This window comes from Lathamus discolor, chromosome 2 (assembly GCF_037157495.1).
Source record: "Lathamus discolor isolate bLatDis1 chromosome 2, bLatDis1.hap1, whole genome shotgun sequence".
In the NCBI taxonomy this organism is placed as follows: domain Eukaryota; kingdom Metazoa; phylum Chordata; class Aves; order Psittaciformes; family Psittacidae; genus Lathamus; species Lathamus discolor.
In genome coordinates, this window is record NC_088885.1 from 157,901,549 (window position 1) to 157,917,077 (window position 15,529).

The 15,529-nt window shown below is 42.3% G+C and overlaps 1 protein-coding gene across 10 annotated transcripts in view; it reads right to left on the minus strand.

Annotated features, from left to right (window-relative positions):
* TSNARE1 (t-SNARE domain containing 1) overlaps positions 1-15,529 on the minus strand; it is a 523,183-nt gene that overhangs the window by 194,260 nt on the left and 313,394 nt on the right. For all 10 annotated transcript variants that reach the window (XR_010610302.1, XM_065669042.1, XM_065669048.1 and 7 more), the window contains one exon: positions 3,653-3,735. Coding sequence is in view for 9 of the 10 variants with exons in the window: in XM_065669042.1 (XP_065525114.1) it covers positions 3,653-3,735 (83 nt within the window). In the remaining variant the exon portion in view is untranslated. The remainder of the gene's footprint in view (positions 1-3,652; positions 3,736-15,529) is intronic.

A 15,529-nucleotide genomic window follows, 5' to 3' on the forward strand; every position in this document is an offset into this window, starting at 1 on the left:
CAAAATTGTCAAGTTTCTGTGACCAAGAGGGATTTCCAATGGAAACAGACCACAGTTGCTCTACTTCAGGTGTCATTACCCAACATGTATACTTCCATCTGCATTTTGATCCTAGGTGCTCCTGCAGATAATGCAGTTGCCCAGCTTAATTGAAACTTCTAGTAAAAATAAGTTTAAGCACAAACAATTATTCTGTAATGACAGTAATTTAAAATGAGGGGAAAAAATCTGCTAATAATTAAAAATACGAATTATTTCTTCCAAAGCTCTGACAGTCCCCACTAAACCTTTTATGCCTCTGGGATGTAAGACTTTTTTTTGCTCATGATTAATTACAAGTTCATTTATTACATCCTCTGTTCCAGCACAAATATAGCAAGTCTCTCTCACCCAATATAAATCAAGCAGTGCTGAAATCAGAACATGTACAATGATTTATAATGGGAAGGAAAAACTTATGGAAATAAAGTGAATATGGCATAAAATAAACTTTTTCTACATCATGGATAGGCATAATGGGTATTTCTGTTTTCTATGTGGTCCATAGAGTCTCTCTAATATCTGCCTGCAACCGAGTCTTTACTTGGTGAAGCAGGGAATTGTTGCTGTCAGAGGATGAAGCCCACAGCTGAGAAGAGAGACTACAGACTATTATGTGGCTGACAATTATAGTACCCAGCATGGAGTCAGGGACTTCATGCGGCATCTAAGATCAGGATCATGATGATAGATTGAGAACATCACTGACTCTTCCGAGCTGTCTTGTTCTACCTCTTGCCCAACCCTTGTGCTGAATCCATCTGCCCCGTGTCACATGGAGACACACGACGGTTGTGATTTGGTATCTCACCTATTTATGACCAGCAAAGAGTTGCACCTACAATCTTGATGCAGCCTGCAAGTGTGTATCCATTGAAAAGGGAGATGACAGAAAGAAGACAGAAGCCCATGGGGTAGGAGATAGAAGGGAACAGAAAGGAGGGAAGCAGAAGTATTTGCATAACCACCTGCTGCTCCCTTCCCTGGGCTGGCTTCAGGGAGCACTGAGCCACCCCACAGCCTTGTCTATTCTTTACTTACCACCAGTAAGTACCTTACTTACCATATATTTTCCACATATGTTCTTTATTATTGTTTTATATTTGAAGGGAAGAAGGGTGTTATAAGGGTATTTTTGTGGGTGAGTAAAGAGTTTAGATGGGGGATATGAGAATTCACACAAAGTAATGAAACGCTGCTATTAACACACACATCTCAAGATGAAGGAGCACCTTACAAAACTTAAAATGCAGCAAAGAAGCTCTGCAGGAAGATATTTATATTTGTTTAAACATTTCTATCATTTCAGGGAACCTAAATGCCTTATTCTGAACTAGTTAAAGGATTCTTTGTTATGTTAATGTACAGGTTGGAACTGGTGCTCCAAGTTGTATTGTTGAAGTGACTGCACTGCATTATATGCGAACATTATAACCAGTCACTTAATCTTTATTCCTAACAGAACACCATTTATTAAGGTATAAGGTAGGTCTTAACTTGAATGTTTCAGTGATGCTGATATTTTTGATTTCTCAACTTATGTATATGTTTGTCCATATACTCTTAAAAATACTACACACACCTATTTTCATACGTATACACATAAAAACAGGAATCACACACAGATTTATATACATATATACACATAAAAAGGAATAAATAACGAATGTGTGCAAGCCAGTCTGCATTTACAGGACAATCACACTGTACTAGAGGTCATAGGTAACAACCAAATACATTAATGAACTGGCAGTTTAACAAAAGCAGGCAAACTACCCAGTAGGATTTAAAAGACAGCCTGTGCTTTTGCTTTCTGAGCAGCACACAAGAATACAAAGTCAATATAAAGGGCATAAACCTATGGCAGCTCCCTTGAAAGCAGTTCACCCACAAAGGCATCTGGCTGATCATTCTTCAAATCCATCCTAGATCCTTCCAAAGCAGCCAAAGACACACATACAACCCAGAAGGATGACTGCATTATCCATATGGATGCAAGTGGCACCAACACTGCTTCCTACAAAAGCCCTTGAGGGCTGTGTGATCAGGACCCTTCTTGTCACCCTTTGATGACTATGTCCTTTTGGATATAAAATGAACACGTATGAAAACACGTAACAGAGGAGGCATCAAATGCTATTTAATAAACCCCATGCAATAGGCCAGCAATTGAAGACACAACAACTTCACCTGATTTTCTGCCTTAATTTATGTCATTTATAGGACATTTATGTCCTTAGCAGCAGCTTACTGACTAATACTGGCTATATCTTCATCATGATGAACATATCTGAGGAATAAAGCACCTCCTAACTGGGCAGGCTATTTCAGCTGCTCCTGCTGGCTGAAGAAAGTAGATCCTTTACACTGTGCCGCACTCATTTTCTGCCTGACTACTCTTTGACCTTCTTAGCCAAAATTGTCATTAACTCATTTGCAGCTTTGTGATCGGTTTTACTGTCAAGTATTGAATTTATTCTAGTCTCATTTTAGACTTCATGCAGTAAAAACACAACAGGTCATTTTCAAAGCAATTGCAGGATTACGTGCAGCGTGACACGCGTTATCTTGAATACATATGCCTTTAAAACCAAAACACAGCTGAAGACCACGCTTGGTTTCTTGCAATATGTAAGTCCTGCAAAAGTTGTTCCTATTACCCACAACTGGCAAACTATGTTTTACCAGAGCTGTAGATAATGTAAAATCACATTACTCCTTTTCAGTGGAGAAAAAGGCCTGTGGCTCTTACTCCTTTGGTCTGGAGGTTTTCCCCAGGCCTTCACAATTCATTGTGTCCAAGGACCAACAAAGAGGCACTATGTACTCGCATAGACCTCAGCTACATTTTGTCCTAACAAGACTCCAGACACATGAAAATCACTTTGGGCTTCAACAAAATGATTTATGATTGAGGAATAAAAAAGGAAACTAACAGCTTTTATTCTGTCAATCCAATGCAAGCAAGAACAATTTCTTCTTTGTTCGCTTCCTCCCATTCCTCTGCCCTTTCATCCCTAGGAAGTACTAACTGTAACTATCTAAGAGTTCTTTCTGGTCAAGCTATCTTCAAAAAGATTAATGTTTGGGTGGTTTTTTGAGCGTGTGAGTGTTTTATTCTTGCTCCAACAAAGAAAAATCCAACCCCAAGCCCCTACCCTCAAATTGCCTTTAAAAAGTGCTGAACACCATTCCCATAGCCATTATTCGCCAAGCACATCATGTCTTTTGACAGCTGAGTTGTTTCTGAAAAGCACTGTTGCCTGATTACAGGGAAACACTCCAATAAGAAGCACATATTCACTGAAATGATGCACTTTTTATGACAATCTTTCCAAGAACAACAGTAGCTAATTTGAGTTGAGTTTCCTACTGGGAAATGACTCTTTAATATGCACATCTCTTAATGACTACTTTAAAGCAAATTGTTGATGCTACAGTGATTTAATCATATATGTAAGAAAAAAGTTTAGCTCTTATTTAGAGTATGCTTTATCATCTTTCCAGGTAGCACAAATCCAGTGCAGCCCATGTGGCTCACATCTGCCATGTGTTCTCTTTATTTTAAATACTATTACTGAATGGATCCACAGGGGTTTTTAGGCCCACTTACTTGGTGTTGACTGGCTTTTGCCAACTGTTCGTTCGCTGATTCTACATTAGAAGATGCAGTCTCAATGTTGGCTTCAATGCTATCTGCAAATTAAGATAATAGAAGATCATTACAGGGTGGCAACCTAAAACAAAGACTTGATACCAACAGCAATGTAGCATAAAGAGATGAGACAGTTCTTGTTTGCAAGCTGTAGTACTACAGGGAAATACGAATGCCACCCATTTTGATGAACACCTAATCCATCAGTCAGAGGCTTTATGACTGATATCTATCCATGTATCTCCAGAAGTTAGCAGCTCATCCATTCCCACTGAAACCAATGTGAAAACTTATTGAGAATTCAAAGGAAAGCAGCTCAAGACGGGAAAATCTGCTAGATTAGAGTTAAATAAAAGAAGGGACATGGCAAATTGTATCTGAAATTATCCCATTATTAGCTCCTCAATCAAGTACATGTGCATTATTGACCATCCCCAGGAGCCTGCACTTAAGCAAGTCATCTAAGACACTATCATACTCCACAAAGACCAAGTCCATAGTGTGAGATTCATCCCACCCTACGTTAGGTGCCTGCTGCTGATCAGATAAGATGAATCACAACCTAATCTCCTGCATGAACTTCCAAGCTGCAAGCGAGGTCTGATCAGATGCTTCACATTGAGATACATTGCTTGTATCTAATATTAAGGAAGAGGAATCTCAGACTTCAACCGGCTAGGTCTGATGTTAGGGGAAGCTGAGAAGAAATCAAAAGGGGACTGGAAGATTATCAAGTAGACATTGCAGCTGACAGCTCCTCACTTCCATGAGACAAGTATTAATTCTGACTCCAGACTTTATCCATTAATTCTGACTTGCTTAGAAAGCAAGACATCTATGGCACAGAACCCGCCAATAAGGGCTTGTGTTCCCAGGAGAAATCTTACCACCACCTGGTCCCCTAAAAGCTGTGCAGCCAATAATTTCTTGCCACAATGGAAGAGTACATGAGCTTGGTCTGCTTCTGTGTGTTGTCAAGCAGATATTGCAACATGAAGCATATGAAAATGGTCAGAGGAACAAAACCACAGGTTGAAAATGGATGAAAAACTAAGGTGTCGGTGCTTTCTCTAATCCTTAGTAAAATTAATGGAAATTCTTCAGCTGACGGCATTAGGAGTAGGATTAATACACGCCACAGAAGATTTAATTTATTGTTTCAGTTTTTGAAGGAAAGAACATTAATTGGTCTGGCCACTTTTGTAGCAGGTAAAGAAATGAGGGTTTACAGATAAACTCTGGAAAGTGGTTGTGTTCATGTTTTGCCATTTTAAAGTGAAACTGCGTTGAAAATCCATTAAAATAATTGTGCATCTCTGGTAACTCAAAAATATAACAAAAAAGCAAAAAACCCAAAAACCAGAAGAAACATGGAATGAAACCACTTCATCTTCACCCTCTGAAACCTGCTAAAAGACTTACATTACTCCTAGGGTACATGGATTTCCATTCCTTTTATTTTAGACTATGCATGCAGTAGTAGAATCATAGAATGGTTTGGGTTGGAAAGGACCTTAGGATCATCCAGTTCCAACCCCCCTGCCATAGGCAAGGACACCTCACACTAGACCATGTTGCCCAAGGCTCTGTTCAACCTGGTCTTGAACACGGCCAGGGATGGAGCATTCACAATTTCTTTGGGCAACCCATTCCAGTGCCTCACCACCCTCACAGTAAAGAACTTCCTCCTTATATCTAACCTGAACTTCCCCTGTTTCAGTTTTAAGTCAACACCCCTTGTCCTATCACTACAGTCCCTGATGAAGAGTCCCTCCCCAGCATCCTTGCAGCCCCCTTCAGATATCTCCTGCATGAGAAAGAAAAAATACATGGCCAGCACTTTCATAGATCGATACAGCATAATTTTCTTTGTTATATCAAATGATTCTCAAACCATTCTTTTAAAGCCTTTAACACCATGGACCTTGGTTGGTATCACCTCTCCCCTCATGTTTTCCTTGCATTCAGGACTCAGCAGGAAGAGATCAAAAGGCTTTTAAGGAACTCAGTCTCTGCCTATGAAGAAATATCCAATTTTCTTCCACAGAGCCTTAGAAGATCTACCTGGGGTAGTTCCAACCCCCCTGCCATAGGCAGGGACACCTCACACTAAACCATGTCACCCAAGGCTTCATCCAACCTGGCCTTGAACACTGCCAGGGATGGAGCACTCACAACCTCCCTGGGCAACAAATTCCAGTGCCTCACCACCCTAACAGGAAAGAATTTCCTCCTTATATCCAATCTAAACTTCCCCTGTTTCAGTTTGAACCCGTTACCCCTTGTCCTGTCACTACAGTCCCTGACGAAGAGTCACTCCCCAGCAAATACATCTTAATACAGTGCTTTGTAATTGGTGACTACAAACCCCAGTCCAATTTCCAGCACTGTATATATGAGCCTCTCTGCATATGGAAACAGGGCACAAGGCAGAGAAATCAAGAGTCAGTATGCCATTAACACTGACAGGATGCATCAGTCAGTATAACTTGTCACTCAACCAAGGTGACAAATTCTTAGTTGCCTGGTTGTTGACAAGCATTTACTTCTATAGTTAAGCATGAGTACATGATGTATAGTTAACCAGATTGGTTTTGCCTGAAATCCAAACTATGTCCTGTGGAAGTCCATAAGAACTAGCCACTGAGACAAGACCTGAAATTCAGATCCTGATCACTCAGAACTTCAACAGGCCATAACTTTCCTACAGCCAAGCTATGACACATGTTAGGCTGGGGAGAAGAGAAGAAACAACTTAGAAATGGAACTAAAACTAAGAATATATCCTACTGGGAAACCTGTTAATTTCAGGAACACAAAAGCTGACCATGGCTTTGGGTTAAAAAATAGAACTTTATGCAGAAAAGCACTTTGCTTTTAAGTTACTTTGTGATGGGATTTGGAAGGGATGGGGGGATTTGGGAAACTGCCAGAATCATAGAATGTTTTGGGTTGAAAAGGACCTGAAAGCTCATCCAGCTCCAACCCCTTGCCATGGGCAGGGACACCTTCCACTAGACCAGGTTGCTCCAAGCCCCGTTCAGCCTGAACCTAATCAAAGTAATAGAACTTGCTGATCTATCTGATGCTTCCAAGGATCTTAGTGTAGACACCCTTCACTACTCATTGCCTTGTAAAGGCTGACAGTCCTCAGAAAATCAATCATTTATGCATAGGAGAGCTACAGAGGAGAGATTTGTGAAAGATATCTTACTAAACAAGAGTAATCTGTCTGTGCTCCTCTTGGGGCAGGGAGAAATCACAGAAGGAGCTTAATTTAACATCTTTAAATAGCCCTCCATAGGAACCAAGTGCTTTTCACTGCCTGCAGGGGGGCCTAAGGAGATTAAACGCTGTGAATGCCCCCTTAGCGCCGCATGGAATGGGCAAATCACATGTTCTGCAGTGTGTTTTGCAAACATCATCCACCTATTTACCACCACAGGCTTTCACAAGTAGGATGGACGCGTGTGCTACATGTTATATAGGAGTTGATGCGATGGTACAGGAGGAGGCTGGACCCTGGTGGCACTGCTTCTGCTCACTTATTCTCCTAACAGGAGAATACCAGCTTTGGAATAAGCAAAACTCCCATCTAAATGTTCTTTTTGAAGCAACTTGTAATCCTGAGACACAGGGGGGAAACTAGAACAAACCCACCCCAAAACAGCTCTAAACCTCTATAAAAATGAGACATAAATATGTAACACAATTTAACCAGATATTCCTGCTGATTAACAGAAAAAAAAGCAACAGAAGGAAAGAGAATTTGGGTCAAATCACAAGGAAATAAGTGATAACTCAACAATGTTAATAAGTCAGTGATGAATGTGTCACTTACAGCTATTTCAGTGCATCATTGCTGAATGACAGCGATGGTTTACAGCGTTACCTTGCACACTTTCAGGCTCCTTGCCAAGGCATCTTACTTGCCAATGCAGAGGGGGTTTCTTCAGTAGACTGAAGAAAGCCTGCTGGAGGGGTCTACCTTTTCCTTTGTCTTTAGTATGAATGGACAATGATTCTGTTCCCAAACAGGTGAGATAACCCAGCCCTGGGGCTGGGATTTTCCAAAGAGCCTGAACCCCACAATAATTTTCTGTTCTCAGCCTCTGATGCCAAATTTATGGTGCAGTTTGAAAACAAAGAGAAACCTTAAGGCGACGTGATTGCCATTGTATTAAACTGAGTGACAGAGCAGCACTGAAGCAGATGGTGGTGGCAAATAAATGCACCCAGGAATTCAGATAATTCTAATCTCCCAGCTAAAAGACATCCTTTCAGTTGGGGCTGCTGAGCCTGGAGAAGAGAAGGCTGTGTGGAGACCTCAGAGCAGCTTCCAGTGTCTGAAGGGGACTACAAGGATGCTGGAGAGGGACTCTTCATCAGAGGCTGGAGCAATAGGACAAGGGGTGATGGGTTCAAACTGAAACAGGGGAAATTCCGGTTAGATACAAGGAAGAAGTTCTTTACTGGGAGGGTACTGAGGCACTGGAATGGGTTGCCCAAGGAAGTTGTGAATGCCCCATCCCTGGCAGTGTTCAAAGCCAGGTTGGACAGAGCCTTGGGTGACATCGTTTAGTGTGAGGTGTCCTTGCCTATGGCAGGGGGGTTGGAATTGGATGATCTTAAGGTCCTTTCCAACCCAAACTATTCCATGATTCTATGATTTTATGACACATTTGTCATACAGAGACAGAAATCATGATGAACCCAAGAGGCATCTTTAACCCTATCTATTTACCTGCCTTCTGAGGTCAAGCCCTTCTAATGAGCAAAAGGACTCTTACGTTAAATTACTCCAATGACAGTGGCTGGAGTGGGTTTTTTGTCCTCACATACCAAAGAATCAGCTTTGGGTGACACGGTTTAGTGTGAGGTGTCCCTGCCTATGGCAGGGGGTTGGAACTGGATGATCCTAAGGTCCTTTCCAACCCAAACTATTCTGTGATTCTAGGACCCAAGTCTTTATAGCCACAGCAATGGACTGGCTGCATGAGGCAGCATTTTCAGTAAAACTGCTTGAAAGACAGAAAACTGAGCTTGTGAATGAGAATTTTAAACTGCTTCCATTTGGCAAGAACCAAAATGGGCCCCCTCAGGTTTCATCGGATGCTTTTATTTTTAGCACTTTTATAAGCTTAACCCTCTTTTATCACTACAACTTCTGGCTAAAAAAAAAATAATATACCAAGAAGCACAATGATAATAATAAAAAAGGGCATTTTGGAAGTGTACAAAGGTTTATTTACTAATTAAAAGCCAAATATTGAGTGAAATTGCATTCAGCATGAAAATGAATTTTGCCCATTCTAATTGCTGTATACTTGTAGAGTGCTATTCCATGAGCTAAGGACCCTCAGGCAAAACAGTGGATATTAAAGAGAAGGAAAACTACGGCAGTTCTTCCTGAGTGAAGTTTAGAATGGCTTAGGTTAGTCATGTGGAAACTTCAATGTAAGAATAAAGTGAGAAACTCTGCACAGTTTGGTGAAAGAAAGAACTGGTGAATGCCCCATCCCTGGCAGTGTTCAAGGCCAGGCTGGACAGAGCCTTGGGTGACATGGTCCAGTGTGAGGTGTCCCTGCCCATGGCAGGGGTTTGTAACCGGATGTTTATAAGGTCCTTTCCGACCCAAACCATTCTATGATTTATAAACTAATCTCACCCATATGCTATACTTAAGACTGGTTCAATGAAATACAATTGTCAGTTCCAGGCGTCATCATCAGCTGTGGTTACTACTACCAACAAATGGCAGATAGAACCTAGCTTTCTATTTAACTTTAGAAGAGCTCTAATTCTTCCACACGGTAACATAGCATGGCTCTCAGAGGCAAGGACTGAAGCACTGAACAATTTTAATGAAATCACAGAATGGTTTGGGTTGGAAAGGGCCTTAAGATCATCCAGTTCCAACCCCCTGCCACGGGCAGGGACACCTCACACTAGACCATGTCACCCAAGGCTCTGTCCAACCTGGCCTTGAACACTGCCAGGGATGGAGCATTCACCACTTCTTTGGGCACCCTGTGCAGCCTCACCATAAAGAAATTATTCCTTAGATCTAACCTGAACCTCCCCTGTTTCAGTTTGAGCCCATCACCCCTTGTCCTATTGCTACAGTCCCTAATGAAGAGTCCCTCTCCGACATCCTTTCAACCTGGAAAGACCATTCAGACTACCCTAAAATGTCATAACCAGCGTTTTCTGCTGGTTTTCTTTGGCCAAGAGCCTAAAGCCCTAGTCCCTATGAATAAAAGCTGAACACCAGTATAAATTTACAACACTTCTGCTCCTGAATGATTTACGCAGTCCTTGAGCTGCATCTTGGAAATGTCAATTAACTGCCACATATGTGTGCACTGGAAAATGGCATGGCCCTGCCAGAGGTTTGCCATGCCTGCCAGGATATAGCTTCTAGGGATTTAAAATGCAAATGCTGTCCTATGTATGTTATTGGAACAAAGCACAGAGAATATGGTATCTCTTATCATTTGCTTTGTGCTAAATGGGAATATGAGCACTTTAGCAGATGCAAAGCCATTTACCATGCTTTCTTACAGAGACAAGTGGTCTCGAATCACTGATATTCACCCCAGGAGAAGAATCAACATACAAAGAGTTTCCTGAGGGTATGACCTCTGCCCTCATTGCTTGGTGTACGCTTTCAGCTCTCCATCTCAGTTCTATCTAACCCACATTTCCCATATGGCTTTGGGTAATCCAAGGTTCTAGTTTAAATCCCACAAAAAATTAACACTGGAGAATATTACATCCTGGCAATGGACCTGATTCACTTTTGGATTTGAATTTTCTTCTTTTTCTGATGAAAAATGCTATTTCAATCTGACTGGGCAGAGAAGAGATTCAGAGCAGCACTGCGGAGAAGGACTTGGGGTGCTGGTCGATGAGAAAATGAACATGAGCCGGCTTCAGTGTGCGCTCGCAGCCCAGAAAGCCAACCGTATCCTGGGCTGCATCAAAAGGAGCGTGACCAGCAGGGTGAAGGAGGTGATCCTGCCCCTCTACTCTGCTCTTGTGAGACCTCACCTGGAGCATTGTGTGCAGTTCTGGTGTCCTCAACATAAAAAGGACATGGAACTGTTGCAACAAGTCCAGAGGAGGCCACGAGGATGATCAGCGGACTGGAGCACCTCCCGTATGAAGACAGGCTGAGGAAGTTGGAGCTGTTCAGCCTGGAGAAGAGAAGGCTGCGTGGAGACCTCATAGCAGCCTTCCAGTACCTGAAGGGGACCTATAGGGATGCTGGGGAGGGACTCTTCATCAGGGACTGTAGTGACAGGACAAGGGGTAATGGGTTAAAACTTAAACAGGGGAAGTTTAGATTGGATCTAAGGAGGAAATTCTTTCCTGTTAGGGTGGTGAGGCACTGGAATTTGTTGCCCAGGGAGGTTGTGAATGCTCCATCCCTGGCGGTGTTCAAGGTCAGGTTGGATGAAGCCTTGGCTGTCATGGTTTCGTGTGAGGTGTCCCTGCCCATGGCAGGGGGGTTGGAACTGGATGATCTGGAGGTCCTTTCCAACCCTAACTATTCTATGGTTCTATGATTCTATGACTTTTTTAAGTGCAGGAATTTATGGGTATGTCAGATTTTCTTTTTTTTTTCCCCCAAACAATCTCTGAAAGCTATTTAAAAAGCAGAACACTCAATCTAGCTTTGATTGGGAAATTCCCCACGCTATTTTTCCCTTGTGATGTAAATTCAATTCTTTATTTCTTTTTCTAACTCTAGAAGACATCCATGTGAAAGAAAAATCTTATTTCCAACTGCAATAAAACCATTTCTTTAAAATGACAAAAAAAGGACAAAAGACCCAAAATAATCATATTTGCCTTTCCAAATCCAGCTCATGAATTAACACATCTTGCATAAACGCCTTAATTTCATTTGCATGCAGCATTTTCCAGAGGTCCACTTTTGTCTTCAATTAACACAACACCTTCCGTTACGCAGCTGAGTGCATAAGCTACTGAGTCATCTGATGTAAGAAGCATCAGAGTACTTGCAGGGATAAATGAGGATGATGGGAGTGCTGTTCCATAGGAATATCCATATTTATCCCTGCTTGCTCTCTTGTAAAGATCATATATTTTACCTACAAATTAAAGGCACTGATATTTACAACTTGCTTGACACCTTTTGCGTTACAGGAATGCTTTGATTTATTTAACCCACTCAAGCTCTGGCCTCCCAAAAACAGTCTGTCTGTGGCAGAGTATAGCACCTCCCCACAGAAATAAACCAGCCACCTGGGCAGCTTCTGCCTTTATGACATTTACTGCTCAATTGCAGCATTACTAGAAATTGAGCACACAGCAGCTCCAGCTTCCTCAAAATGACTCAGGATAAATGGGTGTGAGAAGAACCCTACTGGTGGCAATAAACCTCATAAAAAGGAAGAGCCTTGTTTCTCGTACAGAATTAGCTGGCTCATTAACTGCAAGTGTACCAGCCCAATCACATTATGAGGGTCAAACACAGAACAGCAGACAAATCTTCAGGCGTTAGTAGATTTGCAAGTGTAGAGTTGCACATTATTCTTCTTATAAACCAGCGTGCGCCGTCTTACCTGTCAGCACTAGAGCTAAATGTAAAAGTCTGCGTACAATAAGGGAAGACACAAACCACCACACTCACAGAGTACAGAAATAGGAAAAGCTCATTAATTTCTTGTGTTGCCTATTATCTGCAGTAAAATTAATTGGTCAGAGATCCTGGTAGCCCACATATGACTCCAACAATTCAGTTGTGGTCATCAACTTGTGCCTATACATGGAACTGAGCATCTTACAGACTCTTCAGTGATGTATAAATACAAAGGTGTGTGAAAAGTCATAGTGGAGGTCACCACTGCTGCTAGAGCAAGGCCAGTGGTATACAGGATAAGGGGCAATGGGTTAAAACAAACAGCGGAAGTTTAGATTGGATATAAGGAAGAAATTCTTTGCTGTAAGGGTGCTGAGGCACTGGAATGGGTTGCCCGGGGAAGTTGTGAATGCTCCATCCCTGGCAGTGTTCAAGGTCAGGTTGGACAGAGCTTTGGGTGACATGGCTTAGTGTGAGGTGTCCCTGTCCATGGCAGGGGGGTTGGGACTGTTAGTGATCTTAAGGTCCTTCCCAACCTAAATCATTCTATGATTCTATACAAAACACCATGACCTTAAAACTGTTGCCTACAAAGCAGTTAAGGATAATAATATCATGCAATTTCAGTGGCTGGGGTGGTTGACAATAAAACTTAATTACACTTAGACAACAGAACAACTGATGACAGGGCATATATCTCAGATAAAGAAATTGGGGGTTTCTTGGGAAGCAAATGGGAAGTGGAATACATTATCACTGATTCAGTGATCACAGAATAACAGAATCATAGACAGGTTAGGGTTGGAAAGGACCTCAAGATCATCCAGCTCCGACCTCCTCCCATAAGCAGAGAAACCTCACACTAGACCATGTCACCCAAGGCTCTGTCCAACCTGGCCTTGAACACTGCCAGGGATGAAACATTTGCCACTTCTTTGGGTAACCTGTTCCAGTGCCTCACAACCCTCACAATAAAGAACTTCTTCCTTATATTTAACCTGAGCTTCCCCTGTTTTAGTTTAAACCCATCACCCCTTGTAATACCCTTCCTGCATGGACTGTGCCCTGTACTGACATGTAACTCTCTGTCTCAGAAAGCAGCTGAAAACAAAAAAGCCATGGGAAGATTTCCCAATTCCTCAGGAACCACTAAGAACATAAATGTACCCATTCACATAATAGCCTCCTCTGAGATCACTTAGAAAACGTAACCAAATCGGAGACTCTGCAGACCACATTCAACGGAACGTAGATATTAAAGCTGTTACATTCAGGTATTTGGGGACTATTCTCAAGACGCGCTATTTTTCCTTAGATGTCCCAACCGAGACACATAACTCAGAGTTTAGTTAAGGATCCAGTTGAATGATTTTCCAGCTCGGTTTGCATTAGCGCATCTGGCAACAGACTCTTGACTGTGCCATTCAGGCAGTCAGACCAGAGAAGGACACGTGTGGAAAGACGCCGATTGGCTTCCTTGACAGCATCACTGTATTAAACCAGCCTTCGGGTCAGAAAGGCAGTGATGCTAAAACAGGCACCAAAGGTGATCTAACTTCACAGGAAAGAAAATAGGACCATAGAATCACTGAGTCAACTTGGTTGGAAAAGACCTTTAAGATCATCCAGCCCAACCATTCCCCAGCACTGCCAAGGCTACAAATAAACCATGTCACTAAGGGCAGTGAGCTTGCTTGATGACTTAGTGAACCATTCTGGCACCCCAAGCCTAGCAATTCTGTCTGACCTGACTACTGGTCATCTGCTCCTTCCTTCATCATTCCCAATTTAAAGCCACCCTCATGAGCTCCAGCATCCTACCTGGTGAAAACAGTTTTGCTCTGCCTAGTGAGGTAGATCCCACCTTTCCCAAGCAGATGCTGATCTAAAACAGGGTCCTATGGTTATAAAACCAAAACTGTGTCACTAGCACCAATTCCACAGCCAGCTATTGATTTGTCTGACTAGCATCCTTGTCCTCACAGCCTTTCTCCTTACCAGAACCCAATGAGATGAAGCTGCACAGGAACGTTTTTGCCAATAGCTCCTGTAAGATTGCATTGAAAAGACTGTTTCTGTTGATTCAAAGGTAACCTAGGCCACTAGCTTGTTTTGGTTTTGAAGGCTTGGACTCCCTGATATAGCAATGCTTAGTTAAATACTCGTATCAAAGAGATGTCATGACTACGAACACATGCATGGAGTTTATCTGCAGAAGACAAAAGATAGCAGAGATATGCCCCCAAATCTGCATTTTGCCTTATCTATTTCCTCCTTACATGACAGAAATTGCTCTCTACCCTCAGGATTGTTATGCTGTGTTCATTAAGGAACTAGCCCACATGCTAGCAAAACTGCTTTTAGGTTTCTGTAAGCAGTACGGGTTACTCTGCCTGTGCCATGCATAGACCAGACAAGCTCTTCCTATTGATCCTCCCAGGCTCAGGTGAACCAGAGCGTGGTTTCCTCTTACAGCCCTGGGGGCATTCTGCTACGTGGTGCATCTCATATTCCTGGTTATGTATTTTCCCTGGACAACATTAAAAGCCTAAAACAAGTGCCAAGAGAACTGTTCCTTGTCATCATTGCTTTTGAATTTCCACTGTAGGGGTTTCAGCTCCCTCTGCCTCCTGATTCTTAATCTCACTTACTTCTGTGTAATATGAATGTCAACAGACAAACTGTGGGCCCTCCCAGCAACTGGTTGGGAACACACCTTGACTTGCTGCCAGGCGGAAAAGATACTCATAAAGAAACTAATAATCTGATGCAGTGGAACAGGAAGAAGGAAGAACGTGTCGGATATAAAACCAACAGAAAACTTATGCTGGCTGAAAGACGAAACACGCTGCTTAGTCTAACTGCTTCTCATAGGCAAGCTAATACTGGGGTCACTTCTATGCATGGGCAACATCTCCAAATAATAAATAGTGCCTCAAGAAAAGGAGTTAGGAGGATCTTGAAGCTAGCTGATGTATGTTGTCATGTCCCTCGAGGCATGAGCATCTGATGTGCTTTTAGGAGATGAATCAGGCTGCAAAGTTATCCATGTACAAAAATGAGCTTCTGAACATGCATAAATTAAAGCAAACGAACAAACACCCAAAAAAGCTGGGTTTAGATAAAACCTTGATTTCTTTCTGCACCTGGGAACCTGAGTGGTGATTCTCAGTGGAAGCAGATAGCTCATTTCAGTGTGAAAGCAGTTATCTTAGGCTAATGGA